At 42.0% G+C, this 18,886-nt stretch overlaps 1 protein-coding gene across 3 annotated transcripts in view; it reads right to left on the bottom strand.

Annotated features, from left to right (window-relative positions):
• LOC135200396 (PHD and RING finger domain-containing protein 1-like) overlaps window positions 1-18,886 on the bottom strand; it is a 121,816-nt gene that overhangs the window by 20,691 nt on the left and 82,239 nt on the right. For 2 of the 3 annotated variants that reach the window (XM_064229027.1, XM_064229024.1), the window contains exons 3-4: window positions 1,718-1,998; window positions 4-321 (exon numbers count right to left, since the gene is read on the bottom strand). In XM_064229027.1, coding sequence (XP_064085097.1) covers window positions 4-321; window positions 1,718-1,998 — 599 coding nt within the window. The remainder of the gene's footprint in view (window positions 1-3; window positions 322-1,717; window positions 1,999-18,886) is intronic. The other variant, XM_064229026.1, reaches the window with a different exon arrangement.

The following is an 18,886-nucleotide window of genomic DNA, read 5'->3' as shown; positions in this document are numbered from 1 at the left end:
TACCTCACAGCGTATCCACTCAGGTTCGTCAGAAAAGTCATAGTCATCATCATCATCATCATCACTGTCATCAAAATCTTCAAACTCATCAAAATCTTCAAACTCTGATGATTCATTTGGATTAAAGTAAAATTCTGATTCAAAAGAGGAATCAGATTCAGAATAATCTTCTAATTCTGATTCAAAAGAGGAATCAGATTCAGAATAATCTTCTGGTATTTTCTTTTCAACAGGAATCCTTTTGTACACTGGTTCCCCTAAGTGATGGTGTGCAAGTACCTCTGAATACTGAATTCGGTCTTTTGGACATGAGCTGTTAGCCTGGAAAAGTACAATAAAATGAGAATACCTACAGACTTTAATCTAACAACTGTATCTCAGTTTCCTATGTCATGAATTTAAAATGACAATACTTTATGAAAAACTGCTCCTAAAATAAAGGCTAACAATTGTACCCGTTTCCAATGTCATGAATTTAAAGTGACAATACTTTATGAAAAATTGCTCCTAAAACAAAGGCCGAGTGAAAAATTACACATACAATCAACTACTGAGGGCAAGAAAAATGCAAATATCTACAGGGGTAAAGCAATTTACACATCAAAAATTCCCTTCTTCCCAGAAATTGCATTTTATCTTCTAATAACTAATCACTATAGTTGCTTGTAAGTCAAAAAGTAACAGTTAAATTGTTACCAAAATCTAACAAGTAAAAAAGTAATAGTTAAATTGTTACCAAAATCTAGCCAGTCAAAAAGTAATAGTTAAATTGTTACTAAAATTTAGCCAGTCAAAAAGTAATAGTTAAATTGTTACTAAAATCTAGCCAGTCAAAAAGTAATAGTTAAATTATCAAAATCCAGGCAGTCATAATGTAATAATTACAGTTAAATTGTTGCTGAAATTTAACCAATCAAAAAGTAATTGTTATATTGTTACTCCAGCCAGTCAAAAAGTAATAATTAAATTGTTACCAGAATCTAGCCAGTCACAAAGTAATAGTTAAATTGTTAGCAAATTCTAGCAAGATGAAAAGTAATAGCTACAATGTTGCCAAAAAATAGCAAAGTCAAAAAGCATTACCAAATTCTAGCCAATCAAAAAGTAAGTTAAGTTGTTACCAAATTGTATCCAGTAAAAGAGTAACAGTTAAATTATCACAATGTAGCAAGTCAAAATGCAGCAAGGCAAAAAGTAATAGTCATTTGTTAGCAAAATCTGTCGCAATTTTCGAAGCATTTTGGTTTCCCAAGCTGGGTACATTTGGAGCAAGGCTGAGTAATTCATTCTAACAAAGGCTCTTCTCCTAAAGTTAGTAGCTACTTCTCCCAAAAAGGAATTAGCCTTTTCCAGTTAAGATGCCCGCTTTTTTATATAAACTGTTTATAAAAAAAAAATCTATCACTTTTTAAATGGTCCTGCAAACAGATAAACAAACAGGATCCTTGACTGAAGGAATTTAATATATCCTTCTCACTCATCATGGTTTGTTTGTATGGTGTTTTTACGTTACATGGAACCAGTGATTATTCAGCAACGGGACCGACGCCTTCACGCGACTTCCAACCACATCGAGAGTGAACTTTCTCACCCCTCAGTGGAACACCCGAGAATTGAACTCGCGGCCAACGAGATGGCTCGCCAACACCATACCGACCACGCCACTGAGGTGCTTTCACTCATCATGGGTAGACTACAAAACTTGATGACACATTACCTCTGACCATTTCAGAATGCATGGAAGACAAAATGCATGAGCACAACTCTCAAGTGTTCCAACTCGTCCCCTCATCTGACGCAGACAAATAGGGCAAGGGTCTGCCTTACTTTTCAGGCCATAGACATCTCCAGGTGTTTCACGTTTTATTCTGGCACAACGAAGAGAACGCCGAGGCTGTTGGAGCTTTTCACCATTTTTATCTAAAGATTGTCCTCTTGTGCTGCCACAATGATCAGGATGCCGTCCATGCTCCATTTCAGATTCCTTACCGCCTAGACCTAGATGGAAAAACCAAGTATATAATCCATGTTTCTTAAGCATCCCACTACAGTGTTCCCCCCGTATTCGCGGGAGATGTGTACCAGGGACCCCAGCAAATAGCGCAAACCTGTGATTAGTTAGAACTCCCCTCTAAAAATGCCCATATTTGCCTATCTTGAAAGTTCAAATACCAAATGTATACTTAAAGTATCATCCTACATCAAAGATACCATTGAATTGGTATTATCATTCCAAAGTCATCTTAAACATTTCACCATTAGAAATATATAAACAGCCAATAACAGAGAGAGAGAGAGAGAGAGAGAGAGAGAGAGAGAGAGAGAGAATAATTCCTTGCGATATCAATAGATTGAAAGGAACTTCTATAAGGCAACACTTATTTCCCCTCCCATAAATACACATATCTATTCCAGAGAAGGGAGAAAGAGAGGACTGAACTATTATGTTTGTCTGTATATCAATTCTTTTGCTGAGAGAGAGAGAGAGAGAGAGAGAGAGAGAGAGAGAGAGAGAGAGAGAGAGAGTTGTCCTTACAGTATTTAAAAGAGTGAAATGGAAAGATTATTGTATCTAAAATACTCACATATGAATTTTGTAATTACATTTATAGTATTATTATTACACATATAGTATCATTATTGGCTTATTACATGCATGTACCATAAAAAGAATCTCCTCAGTAAGATATAGTATTATTATTGGAAAATATAAATAATAAAAATAATATTGTCATGATACAATAAAGTTTGTTCATACTTACCTGACAGATATATATATAGCTGTATTCTCTGACGACCGACAGAATTTCGAAACTCCCGGCAAACGCAGTGGTCGGCTAGGTGGTTAGTACCCATTCCCGCCGCTGGGAGGCGGATACCAGGAACCATTCCCATTTTCTATTCAGATTTTCTCTACCACTGTCCCCTGAGGGGAGGTGGGTGGGTACTTGATTATATATATCTGTCAGGTAAGTATGAACAAACTTTATTGTATCATGACAATATCATTTTGTTCATGACACTTACCTGCCAGATATATATAGCTGAATCCCACCATTGGAGGTGGGCAGGGACAGAATAGAAGGATTTTGGAAACATTTCACATGCAGATGATTGACATCTTGGTTCCTTACCTGTTAGCATAGCTGACTTCGTGATAACTGTCACCCAAGCCTGCTTCTGCTTAACTGGAATTTCCTGTATAGCTGGATAGTTCTAGATGATCTGTCAACGGGAGCGTGACCACAATGTGACTAGACCATATTGACCATACTGAAGACAACGAAGCATAATAAATACCACCTAACCTAGCCCAACTAAAGTTAGTCCCATAACTTTCAGGCTAATTAAAGGGAAGACCGCCTCAAGCGGCCAACCCTACAACCATAAAAAACAAACCCATAATTAAAATCACACACATCCATTTTCTAAAGGATGGGGTTCGTATTGCTTCTCGTCCCCAATACTGTATCCGCGGAAATGTATGGTCCAAGCTAGTAGCAACTCTCATATGTCGCCTTCACATCTCTGAGGTAGTGTGAAGCGAACACAGAGTTGCTTCGCCAAAATGTGGCACCCAGGATATCACTGAGTGCCATATTTTTCTGAAAAGCCACCGAAGTAGCTACCGCTCTAACTTCGTGAGCATTAACTTTTTAGCAGTTTTTTTAAGATCACCATCTGTGCAGGACGAATAGAGCTTTCCCTGATGGTGTTTCTCAAGAAGAACGCCAGTGCGTTCTTAGACATTGGTAATTCCGGCCTCTTGACCGAACACCACAGGTTGTCTGACGGGCCTCTACATTGTTTGGTCTTTTCCAGATAAAATTTGAAAGCTCTGACTGGGCACAAAACTCTCTCCGGCTCTCGTCCGACGAACTCTGATAACCCCTTGATATCAAAGCTTTTAGGCCAGGGGTTGGATGGGTCTTCGTTCTTAGCTAAGAACGAGGGGCTCAGCGAACACACCGCATTGTGTTCTCTGAAACCCACGTTTACTCATAGCTTGGATTTCGCTAACCCTCTTAGCTGTTGCCAGAGCGGTTAGGAAAATAGCTTTCCTAGTTACATCTTTCAAAGAGGCAGCATGCATAGGCTCAAATGGGGCTGACATTAAAAACTTTAAGACAACATCCAAGTTCCATGAGGGAATCTTGTCTCGTGGAGCTTTTGATGTTTCAAAGGACCTCAATAGATCGTGAAGATCCTTATCATTTGATAAATCCAAGCCTCTGTGTCGAAAGACCGTTGACAGCATACCTTTGTAGCCTTTAATCGTTGACACTGAAAGTTTGTCTATATTTCTAAGATGTAGGAGGAAATCTGCAATCTGGCTCACAGAGGTCGTGGAGGAGGAAATATTTTCCCTTCTACACCAACTCCTGAAGACAGCCCACTTCGATTGGTAGACAGCTTGAGAAGATGTTCTTCTAGCGTTGGCAATAGCTCTTGCCACCGATCTTGAAAAACCTCTCGCTCTGGCCAACTTTTGGATAGTCTGAATGCAGTCAGACTGAGAGCGTTTGTTTCCGTGATACCTCTCGAAGTGGGGCTGTCTGAGTAGATCGATTTTTTCTGGAAGTGTCCTTGGGAAATCTACCAGAAATGACATGGCCTCTGGTGAACCAGTCGCTTGCAGGCCAAAAGGGGGCGACAACGTCATTCTTGCTCCTTCCGACGCCGCAAACTTCCTTATTACCTCTCCCAGGAGTTTGAATGGAGGAAAGGCGTAGAGATCCATCCCCTTCCAATTCCAAAGCATGGCGTCTATTGCTATTGCTCCTGGGTCCAGAACCGGAGAGTAGTAAATAGGAAGCCTATTCGTTTTCGCTGTCGCGAAGAGGTCTACCAGTGGGCGTCCCCAAAGTTTCCATAACTCCTTGCAAATCTCTGGATGGAGAGTCCATTCGTTTGGAAGCATTTGATGTTGATGGCTGAGGAGATCCGCATGAACGTTCTGTTGTCCTGAAACGAATCTCGTTAGAATCGTTACATTTCTTAGCTTCGCCCAAAGTAAGATTTCCCTCGTTATCCTGAACAGGGAACGAGATAGAGTTCCTCCCTGTTTTTTGATATACGCGAGCGCCGTGGTGTTGTCCGAGTTGACTTGTACAATTCGTCCCACAATCCTTGACTCGAAGCATTGAAGTGCCAAACGAATCGCCTCTAGCTCCTTGAGGTTTATGTGCCAGGACCTCTGTTCCCCTCTCCAGAGGCCTGACACTTCTTCCTCCCCCAGTGTTGCTCCCCAGCCCGTCATGGACGCGTCTGAGAACAACACTAGGTCTGGGCTCAGAACTTTGAGGGACATCCCTTCCGATAGCTTGACGGGATCGGACCACCACTTCAAATGCTCTTTGATCGATTGAGGGATTCTCAAAATCTCGTCTAGGTCTTTCTTGTTCTTCCAGTTGTCTGCTAGGAAAAACTGAAGCTGTCTGAGGTGCAGCCTTCCCAGAGAAACAAATTTCTCCAGCGAGGAAATGGTCCCAGCAGACTCATCCATTCCCTCGCCCGAGCATATTTCCTTCTCTAAGAAGACCGATACTTTCTCTAAGCATTTTAGCTGACGTTCTATGGATGGAAATGCTTGAAAAGCCACTGAATCCATCTGAATCCCCAGATACACGATGGACTGTGTGGGAATCAGATGGGACTTCTCGAAGTTGACCAGAAGGCCTAGGTCCTTCGTCAGCTGTAATGTTGTATGTAGGTCCTCCAGGCACTGTTCCTTTGACGTGGACCGGATCAGCCAATCGTCTAAATAGAGTGAGACTCTTATCTTCGAGAGATGGAGCCATCTTGCTATATTTCGCATCAGAAGCGTGAATATCATAGGGGCTGTACTCAGCCCGAAACAGAGAGCTCTGAATTGGAAGACCTGTCCTTTCAGAACGAATCTGAGGAACTTCCTGGACCGAGGGTGTATCGGAACATGGAAATAGGCGTCTTGGAGATCCAAGGACACCATCCAATCTCCTGGTCTCAGGGAAGCTAAAACAGACTGCAGTTTCCATCTTGAATTTTATTTTCCTTACAAAAAGATTCAGCCTGCTTACGTCTAGGACAGGTCTCCATCCTCTTGAGTGCTTCGGAACAAGGAAAAGCCTGTTGTAGAAGCCTGGAGAGTTCCGCGATACAACTTTTTCTACTGCTCTCTTTTCCAACATTTGATCCAAAAGGTCTAATAAGATCTGTTGCTTCGAATCCTGATAAGAGGGCGAAAGGTCTATTGGCTCTATGCTTAATGGCGGTTTCGATAGAAACGGGATTTTGTAACCTTTCTCGATCACTTCGAGTGACCAAGAGTTCGCCCCTCTTATCCTCCATGCTTCGGCGAAAAGAGCGAGTCTCGCCCCGACTGGTGTCTGGAGGGCCGAAAAGTCATTTCTTTCCCCTGGTTTTTGAGGGGGCTCTGCCCTTAGGGAAACTCCTCCCTCGAGCAGCAGCTCTCGAAGAGCCCTTCTACGAAAGGGCTTATAATTCTTCCTAGAAGCTTGCGTGGTTCTTGAAGACATCTGATCAGTAGGACGTTTCGAAGACCGAGACAATAAGTCCTGCGTCGCTCGTTCTTGGAGATTTACTGACAAATCCTTTACCATCGATTGTGGAAAAAGATGAGCAGAAAAGGGAGCGAACAACAATTCTGCTTTTTGCGCAGGCGACACTGACTTAGCTGTGAAGCTACAGAAAAGTGCGCGTTTCTTCAGGACTCCCGACGCAAAATGTGATGCCAGTTCGTCGGAGCCATCTCTTACTGCTCTGTCCATACATGACAAAATACTCGCTAAGTCCTCTAATGAAATAGAATCTGGGCTTCTAGACTGCACATCCAAGACGCCCAAACACCAATCTAGAAAGTTAAAAACTTCTAGAGTTTTGTAAAGGCCTTTGAGATGGTGATCTATCTCTGACATTGTCCAAGAAACTTTTGCTGATGCCAGGTAAGATCTTCTAGGAGCCTCCACTAAGTTGGCGAAATCCCCTTGTGCGGAAGCAGGGATTCTTAAACCTGCTTCCTCTTCTGTCTCATACCACTTCCCTGATCTTCCACTAAGCCTTGTGGGGGGAAGTGCAAAAGAAGTCTTGCCCTTTGTCTTTTTGGATTCCATCCAATCGTGGATTCTTTTAAAAGCCCTTTTAGTTGAGAGTGAGGTTGCCATTTTAACAAAATTTGGAGTCTTCCTTGCCTTCGAAGAGGTTAGTTGCGAAGGTGGAGAGAGAGGAACTGGAGCTCGAAACTTCTCGGGAAACAAATCTTTAAAAAGACGAGTTAAGGTCTTATAATCCACAGAGGATGAGGTTGTAGGATCCTCCTCCTCTTCAGAGACAGGCTCGCTTGACGATTTCTCTTCTAATGGAGACGTAGGCTTATCCTGAATTGAACGAGAAGAAACCGAAGTTTCACCTCCCTTTCGAAACGTAGGTCTTGCGCTTGAAATCAATTTTGAAGAGGAGAGCCGGCTATGTTCTCCTAACCTTGACTTTCTCTCCGAATTTTCCAAACTAACGTCATATGATTTCTCTTGACGAGCACTCATATTGTAGTTTCTACTACCTTGAAGCATATGGCGCTTAACCTTCTGACTAGCGACCTGTTCTTTTCTTCCCAGGGTGACTTTATGCATCGGACGCCTAGCGCCCTCAAAAGCGTCCTCATTTGCGTCCTGGAAAGCGTCCTCATTTGCGTCCTGGAAAGCATCCTGATATGAAGGACGACGAGCGTCCTTACTAGCACTACGCCTCGCGTCCTCAAAAGCGTCCTCATTTGCGTCCTGACGTGATGGACGTCGTGTAAACGCTCCTTTAAAACGGTCTTGAGTTGTAATACGCCTCGCGTCCTCAAAAGCGTCCTCATATGCGTCTTCATATCCTTCTTCTGAACTAATATCGTGAGTTTGAAGTCTCTCCAGCCGACATTTACGACACCGAGCGTCCCGAGAAGCGTCCTTACGAGCGTCCTGCTTAGCAAGGCGTTTCTTCTGTTGAATATTCTCTTCCTGTAAGCCAAGATCAATTCCTTCCCATTCTATTTCTGAGCGATCCTTCTGAACATTCTTCGACTCTTGGAAAAGACGACGGCCACCTGTGCGGCACCTATTGTCTCTTTTTCGCCAATACTTCTAGAGACTCTATCAGCAGGACTGCTTGCGCGTTCCTGATTGAGTCGATGAGGTCTAGAAGGCAACGAATCAGAAGATGACGAAGAACGAAGAGAAGCCGCAGGAGAACGTCTAGATTTCTTGACGGGTAGCCATAGATCTTTTTTACGACTACGTGATCTTTCTTCTTTCTTGGCGAAAAACGCATCCAACTGTTGACGAATCGCTACGAGGGTCTTTTTTGATGGTGAAGAACCATATGATGGAATGAACCTTTGAGAAGAAGATGGGCGAGGGGACGCCTTCTTCCTTCTCTCCGGACTCGAATCAGGACGCTCAGAAAGCGTCCTGAATCTCTTGTGCGGGATACTGTCTTCGAAGTCTTCCGGAGAAGACCGAAGCGTAAATCGAGGCGGAGGACGCTCTCGATCTCCCGATGAAGCGTCCTCTTCTGTAAGACCTTTCCTAAGAGGGCGAGAAAGACGACGGCCGCCAGTGCGACGTCTTACGTCTTCCTTACCACTCTCAATTGGAGAGGCTGCGTCCTCTTCCGTAAGACCTTTCCTAAGAGGGCGAGAAAGACGATGGCCGCCAGTGCGACGTCTTACGTCTCCCTTACCACTCTCAGTTGGAGAGGCCTTCCGAGATTCCCACCCACGGTGAGGTGAGGACGTCTCGGAGGAAGAGAAGCATTCCTTCAAGATTCGAGCTTGCGCACGATCTTTGGCAGCCTGGGAGGTGTCTTCAGGCTAAATACTCAAGTGACAAATAGGGTTTTCAAAATCCTAGGCGGAGGTCTGTAAACAGATGTTTACCGACTGGCGACAGAAGAAAATCTGAATAGAAAATGGGAATGGTTCCTGGTATCCGCCTCCCAGCGGCGGGAATGGGTACTAACCACCTAGCCGACCACTGCGTTTGCCGGGAGTTTCGAAATTCTGTCGGTCTTCAGAGAATACGGCTATATATATATCTGGCAGGTAAGTGTCATGAACAAATTATTACATGCATGTACCATAAAAAGAATCTCCTCAGTAAAAGAGAGAGAGAGAGAGAGAGAGAGAGAGAGAGAGAGAGAGAGAGAGAGAGAGAGAGAGAGAGAGAGAGAGAGAGAGAGATATTGCATAAAAACCATTAAATTCGTTGACCATTGTATGGCACTGTTTCCCAGCTCCGAGCGTCACTGGAGTTACGAGTAGGTAGGGAAATTGATACAGAAAAAGACGAAGGGAAGAATTTTCATTTGAAGTTAGTTATATTATTATTTGAAAATATTAATAAACACATGCATCTACCATAAAAATTCTCTTATCACAGTAAGAGAGGAGTTATCCTTACGTAAGTAAAATGGAAAGGTAATTTTTATCTCTTTAAAATACTACCACATACAAATTTTGTAATTACAGATTTATTATTATTATTATTATTATTTTTTTTTTTTTTTGCTCTATCACAGTCCTCCAATCGACTGGGTGGTATTTATAGTGTGGGGTTCTGGGTTGCATCCTGCCTCCTTAGGAGTCCATCACTTTTCTTACTATGTGTGCCGTTTTCAGGATCACACTCTTCTGCATGAGTCCTGGAGCTACTTCAGCGTCTAGTTTTTCTAGATTCCTTTTCAGGGATCTTGGGATCGTGCCTAGTGTTCCTATGATTATGGGTACAATTTCCACTGGCATATCCCATATCCTTCTTATTTCTATTTTCAGATCTTGATACTTATCCATTTTTTCCCTGTCTTTCTCTTCAACTCTGGTGTCCCATGGTATTGCAACATCAATAAGTGATACTTTCTTCTTGGTTTTGTCAATCAACGTCACGTCTGGTCTATTTGCACGTATCACCCTATCTGTTCCGATACCATAGTCCCAGAGAATCTTTGCCTGATCGTTTTCTATCACTCCCTCAGGTTGGTGCTTGTACCACTTAATACTGCAAGGTAGCTGATGTTTCTTGCACAGGCTCCAGTGGAGGGCTTTTGCCACTGAATCATGCCTCTTTTTGTACTGGTTCTGTGCAAGTGCCGGACATTCGCTTGCTATGTGGTTTATGGTTTCATTTTTCGTATTGCACTTCCTACATATGGGAGAGATGTTATTTCCATCTATCGTTCCTTGAACATATCTGGTTCTTAGGGCCTGATCTTGTGCCACTATTATCATTCCTTCAGTTTCCTTCTTTAGCTCTCCCCTCTGTAGCCATTGCCACGTGTCATCACTGGCTAGTTCTTTAGTCTGTCTCATGTATTGTCCGTGCATTGATTTGTTGTGCCAGTTCTCTGTTCTGTTTGTCATTCTCCTGTCTCTGTATGTTTCTGGGTCTTCGTCTACTTTTATTAGTCCTTCTTCCCATGCACTCTTTAGCCACTCGTCTTCACTGGTTTTCAGATATTGCTCCAGTGCTCTGTTCTCGATGTTGACGCAGTCCTCTATACTTAGTAGTCCTCTCCCTCCTTCCTTTCGTGTTATGTATAGTCTGTCCATATTTGCTCTTGGGTGTAGTGCTTTGTGTATTGTCATATTTTTCCTGGTTTTCTGATCTATGCTGCGGAGTTCTGCCTTCGTCCATTCCACTATTCCTGCACTGTATCTGATTACTGCACGCCATGTGTTTAGGCTTTTATCATATTTCGCCTTGAGTTTGACTTGAGTATTGCCTTGAGTCTCTGCATATATTCTTTCCTGATCATGTCCTTCATCTCTTGGTGTTTTATATCCCCTCCTTCCATTATTCCCAGGTATTTGTATCCAGTCTCATCTATGTGTTTGATGTTGCTCCCATCTAGTAGCTTTATCCTTTCAGTTCTTGTTACTTTGCCCTTTTGTATGTTGTTGTTGTTATTATTATTATTATTATTATTAACAGAAAATATCAATAAACATTTTACATACTAGTACCATAAAAATTCTTTCATCTCAGTAAAAGAGAGAAGAGAGTCGTTCCCACAAAGAGAGGAGAGAGTGTGTGTGTTTATATCTCTGTTCTCTAAGAAAAATACTTATATCGCTTCCAGCGAAACATAGGGAGGGAGTTACCACTATGACATACATATCCTGTGTGGCAAAAGAGAGAGAGAGAGGAGAGAGAGAGAGAGAGAGAGAGAGAGAGAGAGAGGAGGAGTTATCCTGAATTAAGAGGGAAATGGATAGATTATTGTATTTCTTTAAAATACTATCACATAATATGAATTTTGTAATTACAGTTATATTAATAATATTATTATTATTTTAAAGTATTAAAAACAAATAGTACATGTACTATAAAAATTCTCGAGTCTCAGTAAATGAGAGAGAGAGAGAGAGAGAGAGAGAGAGAGAGAGAGAGAGAGAGAGAGAGAGAGAGAGAGAGAGGGAAATTTCATGAACACTTGGTGTCAACAACCGAACAGCTGCTACCCTTCCATCCCATTACTTGATATGTTTGACAGTTTTAGTACCTGGAGTTTGAGAGAGAAGACTGGGATTTCCTTCATTCTTACATAATTTTTGAAATTTATAAACTAAAATCTTACTAATTCACTTTAGTATTTTCTTTAATGAATTGATGTTATTGCTGTATACATTAATATCAATATTTGAAAATATGAAATCAATTATTTATCATACAAAAAAAACATACATCTCTGTAGGAGAGAGAGAGAGAGAGAGAGAGAGAGAGAGAGAGAGAGAGAGAGAGAGAGAGAGAGAGAGAGAGAGAGAGAGAGAGAGAGAAATTTATTATTTTTACTATGTGATATCCTTTAATCTTATTAAACTTACAAATACAGTAATAATCAGTATTAATATTTGAAAATTAGTAAATAATTTTTGTACCATAAAAATGCATTGAGTCATGAAAATAACATCAAAATACACTAATTGGTGGTGAGTTTTGCCAGAAAATCCCGCGAATAGGTGAATCCCCCGCAAATAGTGGGTAAATTATGGTCCAGAGAGAAATCCGCGAATCAGAGAGTCCGCGAATCCGGAGAACACGAATACTAGGGACACTGTAATTTCTTATTAAATGATTTAGATTTAATTTCTAAGTTCCCTGTCAATAGTACACTACAATATTGACACAGCACTACAGTCTATAATTACCAACATACTAACTTAGCAAAGGATTCAAGAACCTTGAATTACAGTAAACATTATGAATTTAATGGAAAACATACTATATACTATTATGATATTCATAAGTGTTGTTACTAGTAATTTTTACATTTTGCAAGATAATAAGCTTACAATCATGTCAAAGATCTGGCCCTGCATTCAGACCACATTATAAGAGTAACCAGATAAAATTATAAATAATGTTAATCATGGTACTGTACAGTATACATAAATATATCTACATTCTACACAGTCAATCAGCTAATTTGCCAAACAAATCCGCTAATTTGCCAAACAACAGACTAAGTACATCAAAGCCATACTGGATAAGGTTCCTAATATCACTGAATACCTTGCAACTTATTTATTTTTCATAAAATAAAATGAAATGCAAAGTTAATTTATCACCAAACCAGTAGATAATAAAGATACTAATTAGTCGGGTTTAATTTGTAAAATTATCAATCTCAGATTCCAATCACAGAGATTGAATCTACAAACATATTTGAAACAAAAATTGTAATTTTACAGGTAACAGAAATAATTCAAGGATACACAGCACAGATTGCTGCCAAAGATTTAGTAAAATCATTGGCTTTATCTGTGGCTACTTGGCGCAGGTTCCACAAGTGTTAAAATTTAAACAATCACTAATGAGCGAAATGCTCCCAACAGTTACTCTCCCACCCTTTAGGGGGTGGTGGTAAGACAGCAAGTGTTATGGTTGATCAGTTGTTCCTAATCTCTTAAGGGGAAAGTGGAAGGGATCTTAATGATGGAGGGTAAGCACCTACAAATCATTATTTCTAAGGTGAAACTCGCCCTCCATCATTAGCCGACTCCAACATTGTGTGCTGGAGGAGGGCAAGAGATTTCTCTATAACCCAATTATCAGATATTAGAAATATCCTAATCACTGCTAACCTGATGCATACAATCCCATGGCAAGTTCTTATCAAAGGATCTTCATCAGGTGAGGTCCACTACTGCAAGGAGGTGGAATGTAGACCAAGAATACAGCCATTGGCTGAGATTGTGCAATGCAGAATGGCAAGTTTGACCTCTGTGCCTCAGGCCCACAGAGTTGAAGGGAGCTAAAACCACAACTATACATGATCCCCAGTTACCACCCACCTAACAACACCAATTATTTTCCTGAAAAAAAAAAGTGGTGGTTCTAGATCAGCTTATCTACTCTAATAAACTTAGTGTGTTTCTACCTAAGAGAAACAAAGCAATAACAACTAAGCACCATACCACAGTCAAAATGGATAGTATATTACCATGTACAAACTCTGATATATTAGGTTCCTCACTTATCCAGGAAGGGGTTGATAGAGAAAACCTATACCTGTTCATAACACCAATGGGGGAAGACTAGTAGAAATCTCCCCTGCCACAACTATAGGTGCTGGTGTATGGTAGTTCCTGCTGGATAAAGACAGCTCTCAAGCAGTTGGAAGAAAACACAGTTACATCTCCACTGTGCCGCCAAGACGTGACATAAGTCTAGAGAGGGGTGCTGAAGAAAACTAATCAATGTACTAGTTGTCACTCTGACATTATGCAGTTTCACTAACAACAGGGGACAACCATCTGGAGACAATGCATGGTTAGCTTCCAGGATTAATAAAGAAAACCATGGCATCTAAGACCTATGTACCTAAGGGTCTTTAATGGTGCAAAATAGGTTCTTACGCTGCTTCCTAAACAGTTAAGATGGCAGGTATAAATCCCTATAGCCCTGAAAGGGCATCAAAGAAGCTTGTTTCCCAGTCTTTAAGGCAGGGATAGAGAAAACTCTTGGAAGAGATTTAGTCTTGAAATCTTAACATGAAAGGATGCATACCCACTTACCATTCTGGCCAAAGTCACTGGCCTCAGAATTAATGTTCTATGAAAGAGCCTTGAGAGAAGCCTCTCTCTGAGATAGAAAGGAGGGTCATTAAGGAGGCTTAAGCCAAAGACTAGGTTCCATAAAAGTGGCTTAACAGAATCTTCAGCGATCCAGTTGAAAAGCGTGAAGAGTTTCGACTAAGTCAGCCTTGATGTAGTAAACAGACAATCCTTACTCAAGAAGTGCAGACCTTTCAACAATGTAATCTTGTTAACATAGGTGTGCAGACAGGGACTGCCTCTGGACTTGCATCGTAATGTATATACAGCTCCAGTGATAATGTACTAGTATACTTTCCTTCTGTCATAGGAAAAGTCCCTAGATGACTAAGAAGTCTCTGGAGCTCAGGAGCTAGACAACAGTATCATGAGGTTAGTCGACGCTTTTTGATATTTCCATAAGGCTTCCCCTTTCCTGCCCGACAAAGCAGATTATTATAGAGGTAATGCCTAGGAATTCTCCTGAAATGTGGAAGGAATGAGACTAATGCCTCATCAGCCACCAAAGCATGATAGAAAAGTGAAGTTCCTGGTACGTATTCCTCAACCCTAGAGTACACCCTTCAACAGTGGTAACATATGGTGGCAAGGTTCCAAATTTAGGCCCCTTGCCTTCTAATATAAGCAAGAGAAGGCATGCCCAAGAGACAGAAACTACTTAAATCCCTTCTGGCTAGCCAAAAACTCTTTGCAGTTACAAAGAAGACTAGTTTCTACTGGCAACCACACCTTGGAGTGACTGGGTCCCAATAACCACACCCCCATCCTCATCTGAAGATAGACTAAATGTTCAATTCCCTAAAAATGAGGCAAAGGAGAATGCTGTAAGGAAGAGCAAGGACCAAAGTAGCACCAAAATTAATGGTCTCCCAAGACCAGGTGCTAAAGTTCTCCTAATCTACCTGATAGAGAATGCAAATCAAAAGCTCTATCAATAATAGGACTCACAGCCTTCTTGTGCAGATTCACCGAAGTGTCATGCAGGCTCAGTGAAGCTTCAAAATGCTAAAGCCTGTAAGGAGTTGCAGGCACGCAGACAACTGTTCAGAATCACAACTAACCATGTGACTCGCCAACACCCAAGCAGACTCATTGCAGGCCAAGAGGCACCTGCAGACTTGCAGACAACTGTATGGACTTGTCAACAACTGTGCGGACTCACAACTGACCATGCAGACACCTGAGGACTTCCAGACAACTGCTCAAACTGCCTGCCACCCACACTCTCAGACAACCAAGGGGACTCGCCACTGGTCCTTCGGACTCGTATGTACTCTCACTGTTTGTGGAAACTCGTGAACTTATGGGCAAAAACTAATATCTTGAAAGCCTCAAAAGAATGGGAACTAACATAACAGTGTCCAAGTCAAAACAAACTTAGAACATTGGCAATAAAAGGGGAGAACTAGCATGAATGCTGATAGCTAACTACAAACTCAGGACTGCTGGCGACGGATGTAGGAGCAACGGTGTTGGCGCTAGCTGGAGCAAAGCCTTGTGTTAGCAGGCGAGGCGCCTTGCACACTGGCAGCACCCACAACAGATCGTGATCGGGTACGTATCAGGCTCACATGAATCACTAGAATACTTGTGAAACAACGAGGTCAAACACAAGACCTAACCCTATAGTACCTGTCCAGTATGACTGCGGTCTAATTATGCCCACGGAGGACTGAAAGCAAAGGCAGGAGATGGAGGGCACAGTCCTAGAATATCCTGGGATGTAAGTCCTTGCCTGGAAACACCAGGGACTACCGGGCCTATCAGCAGGTGGGACAGGACAAGGATGCATCCGTGGAGTGGCCAATAGAACAAGGGTACACTATCCCTGCCAATGCACGGAATGCAAACAGAAAAATGCTACTCAAATAGTTGCACACAATTCAATCTAGATTTAACCGAGTCAATTTACTTGCATTAAATCTAGCCTACTACTCTGAGCTGATATAAGGCTGTAGAAGGATCTACGTATATCTCCTAAAGAAAACAATAGACTTATCTCTAACTTCTTGACCAGTAGGTGTTAATTCTAAATAGTAAAACCTACATTCAAGACTTCATTTACTCTCTCCTAAGTCTATCTTTCTCTTCTACTTCAGCAATTTATTCTCTGTAATTATCTTAAAGACAAATCTTTGCAATGATCCGGATGGCTGTCAGAATCGTAAATGACCTCTTGATGATCTTTGTAAGTTCAAGCATTAGAACATCAATTGCTCAATACTTAGAATAAAGCTTCAGACCCATTTAGCACAGTCCCATCCACTTCAAAGGGGAGGATGGGGTAGGAAATCTGTATGAGATCTGCTAATAAATGCATTTTTTATATTTTACTGTTATTCAGCCTCATACCTCCCCAACTACACCGATTAATAAAACTACTAAATCAGAGAAATGGGGTGCTACTGTAAAGTGCGAGTGTTTCATAACTTTTTATGTTGCTTAATTTTATTATACACATGTAAGCATACACAGTTCACCGATGAAACCACTGCAACTTAGTATGTTTTTGATCAGCTAAACAGTATTTTTAGAAGCAATTAATTTGTAGCTCTCTCTCCCTCTGAAATTCAATAATAACTGTAATGCATTAATTTTTCCAATCGAATGAAAATTACAAAAATACCAGTTAGGAAAAGCTATTAATGACTTAGTAGTATGTGGAATTGCTATTCACTCTACTCTAATTACTTGACAGTTGCTCATGGTGCTGTATTTTACATACCAATCTTTGTTGCTTCACAAATTTCATTACTTATCGGGGGGGCCGGACTCCTCTTACATCCAATAAAATGATATTGTTATGTTACGATAAAGTTTTGTACATACTTACCTGGCAGATATATACTTAGCTATAGACTCCGTCGTCCCCGACAGAAATTCAAATTTCGCGGCACATGCTACAGGTAGGTCAGGTGATCTACCGTCCCACCGCTGGGTGGCGGGACTAGGAACATTCCCGTTTTCTAATCATATTTTCTCTTCCACCTGTCTCCTTAGGGGAGGCTGGGCGAGCCATTTAATTGTATATATCTGCCAGGTAAGTATGTACAAAACTTTATTGTAACATAACAATATCATTTTTGTACATTCAACTTCCCTGTCAGATATATATTTAGCTGATTGGCACCCTTGGTGGAGGGTAAGAGACAGCTAACTACTGAAATAAACAGGAAAACAACATATGTTGTAGGTTAAAAATGATATTATGATACAATAAAGTTTTATGCATACTTACCTGGCAGGTATATATATATATAGCTTATCCTCTTGTCGCACTGGCAGAATTTCAAAACTCGCGGCAACCGCTAGTGCACTGGTAGTTCAGGTAATGGCCACCCCGTTCCCGTGGCGCTGGTGCTCGGAACCATTCCCGTTTTCCTCAGATTTTCTCTGAACCCTGTCTCCTGAGGGGAGGAGGGTGGGAATTTAATTATATATACCTGCCAGGTAAGTATGCATAAAACTTTATTGTATCATAACAATATGACAATTTGTCCAAAATTGCATTTTTCCTAACTACAAACCTGAGGTCCTTTTACAATAGGAAGGTATTAGCGGCAGCTCGATAGGTCGTAAGCTTTCGAACAAGGGGTTCGGTAGTTAACTGCTTGTCCGACAGGCGCGCGCGCGCGACTGGGAGGTAAACAAATCACTTTTGCTTTTGGCCCAAGCAAAAACTGCAGAGTGAGGGGTGGCATGAGGTGGGACTATGTGTAAAAGGACCTCAGGTTTGTATAGTTAGGAAAAATGCAATTTTGGACAAATTGTCATTTGTTCCGACACGGCATACAAACCTTCGGTCCTTTTACAATAGGAAGACTCACTTCTTGGTGGGAGGAATCTGAGTCTTTTGTGAACAGACTGGTGTTCGCCCAACCTTGGAAGTCTCCCTGGTCGTAAGAGCGAGGGAGGGATCCAAGCCTCTGTCCGATTGATCGGGGTGTGCACCGCAGGATCAATGGTCAGACCTCTGGACCGAGTACTAAGAGAGAGGCAAGCGTATCTCTTCGTACCAGCAATGTAAGAACTTGTTCCTGTACAGGAGCAAATATAAAGTCATGGGTTTGTCTCTTGTAGGCATCCACTTCCCCCCCCTTGTAGGAGGAAGTGGTGGATATTCTGCTCCTATCCCTAGTGAAAGGGATAGGATGGGGCTCTGTCATATAGCTCACCTGCATCTCGTCCTCATCCAGCGTAGTGACGACCGTGGCCCTCTGCCCACAGGTAGAGGAGGAGGAAAAGATGGGAAGAGGGAGCCAGTCACTCACTCACTCACACATCCATCCACACAGTCACACCAGGACTCGATGCTGTTTCAGCCTGCGAGGGTCAGGGTTAGCTACACAACTTGTTGAGCAGCCACCACGGGTCCCAAGGAAAAGGTATCCAAGGACCTGTGGGCAATATCCCGAAGGTAGAAGGAGGTGAAGGTAGTCTGGTTAGACCAGACACCTGCCTTCAGGACCTGCGCCACGGAGAAGTTCTTACGAAACGCCAACGAGGGGCCAATACTTCTGACTTCGTGAGCTCTCGGACGGGACGTACGGATGTCGTCACTACCATCAGCCTCATACGCCCTCCTGATGACCTCACGCAGCCAGAATGAAAGAGTGTTCTTGGATACTTCTTTCTTGGTTACCCCGGTGCTAACGAAGAGGCGTCGACACTCAGGCCTGAGGTGTCGAGTTTTCTTCAGATAGCGCCGTAGCGCCCTCACAGGACAAAGCAGCATCTCATCCGCATCATTATCGGTGAAGTCCATTAGGGAGGGAATCGTGAAAGACTCGAACC

The sequence above is a fragment of the Macrobrachium nipponense genome, chromosome 26, assembly GCF_015104395.2.
Source record: "Macrobrachium nipponense isolate FS-2020 chromosome 26, ASM1510439v2, whole genome shotgun sequence".
NCBI classification, from domain to species: domain Eukaryota; kingdom Metazoa; phylum Arthropoda; class Malacostraca; order Decapoda; family Palaemonidae; genus Macrobrachium; species Macrobrachium nipponense.
This window is presented reverse-complemented; position numbering and strand designations above follow the sequence as displayed.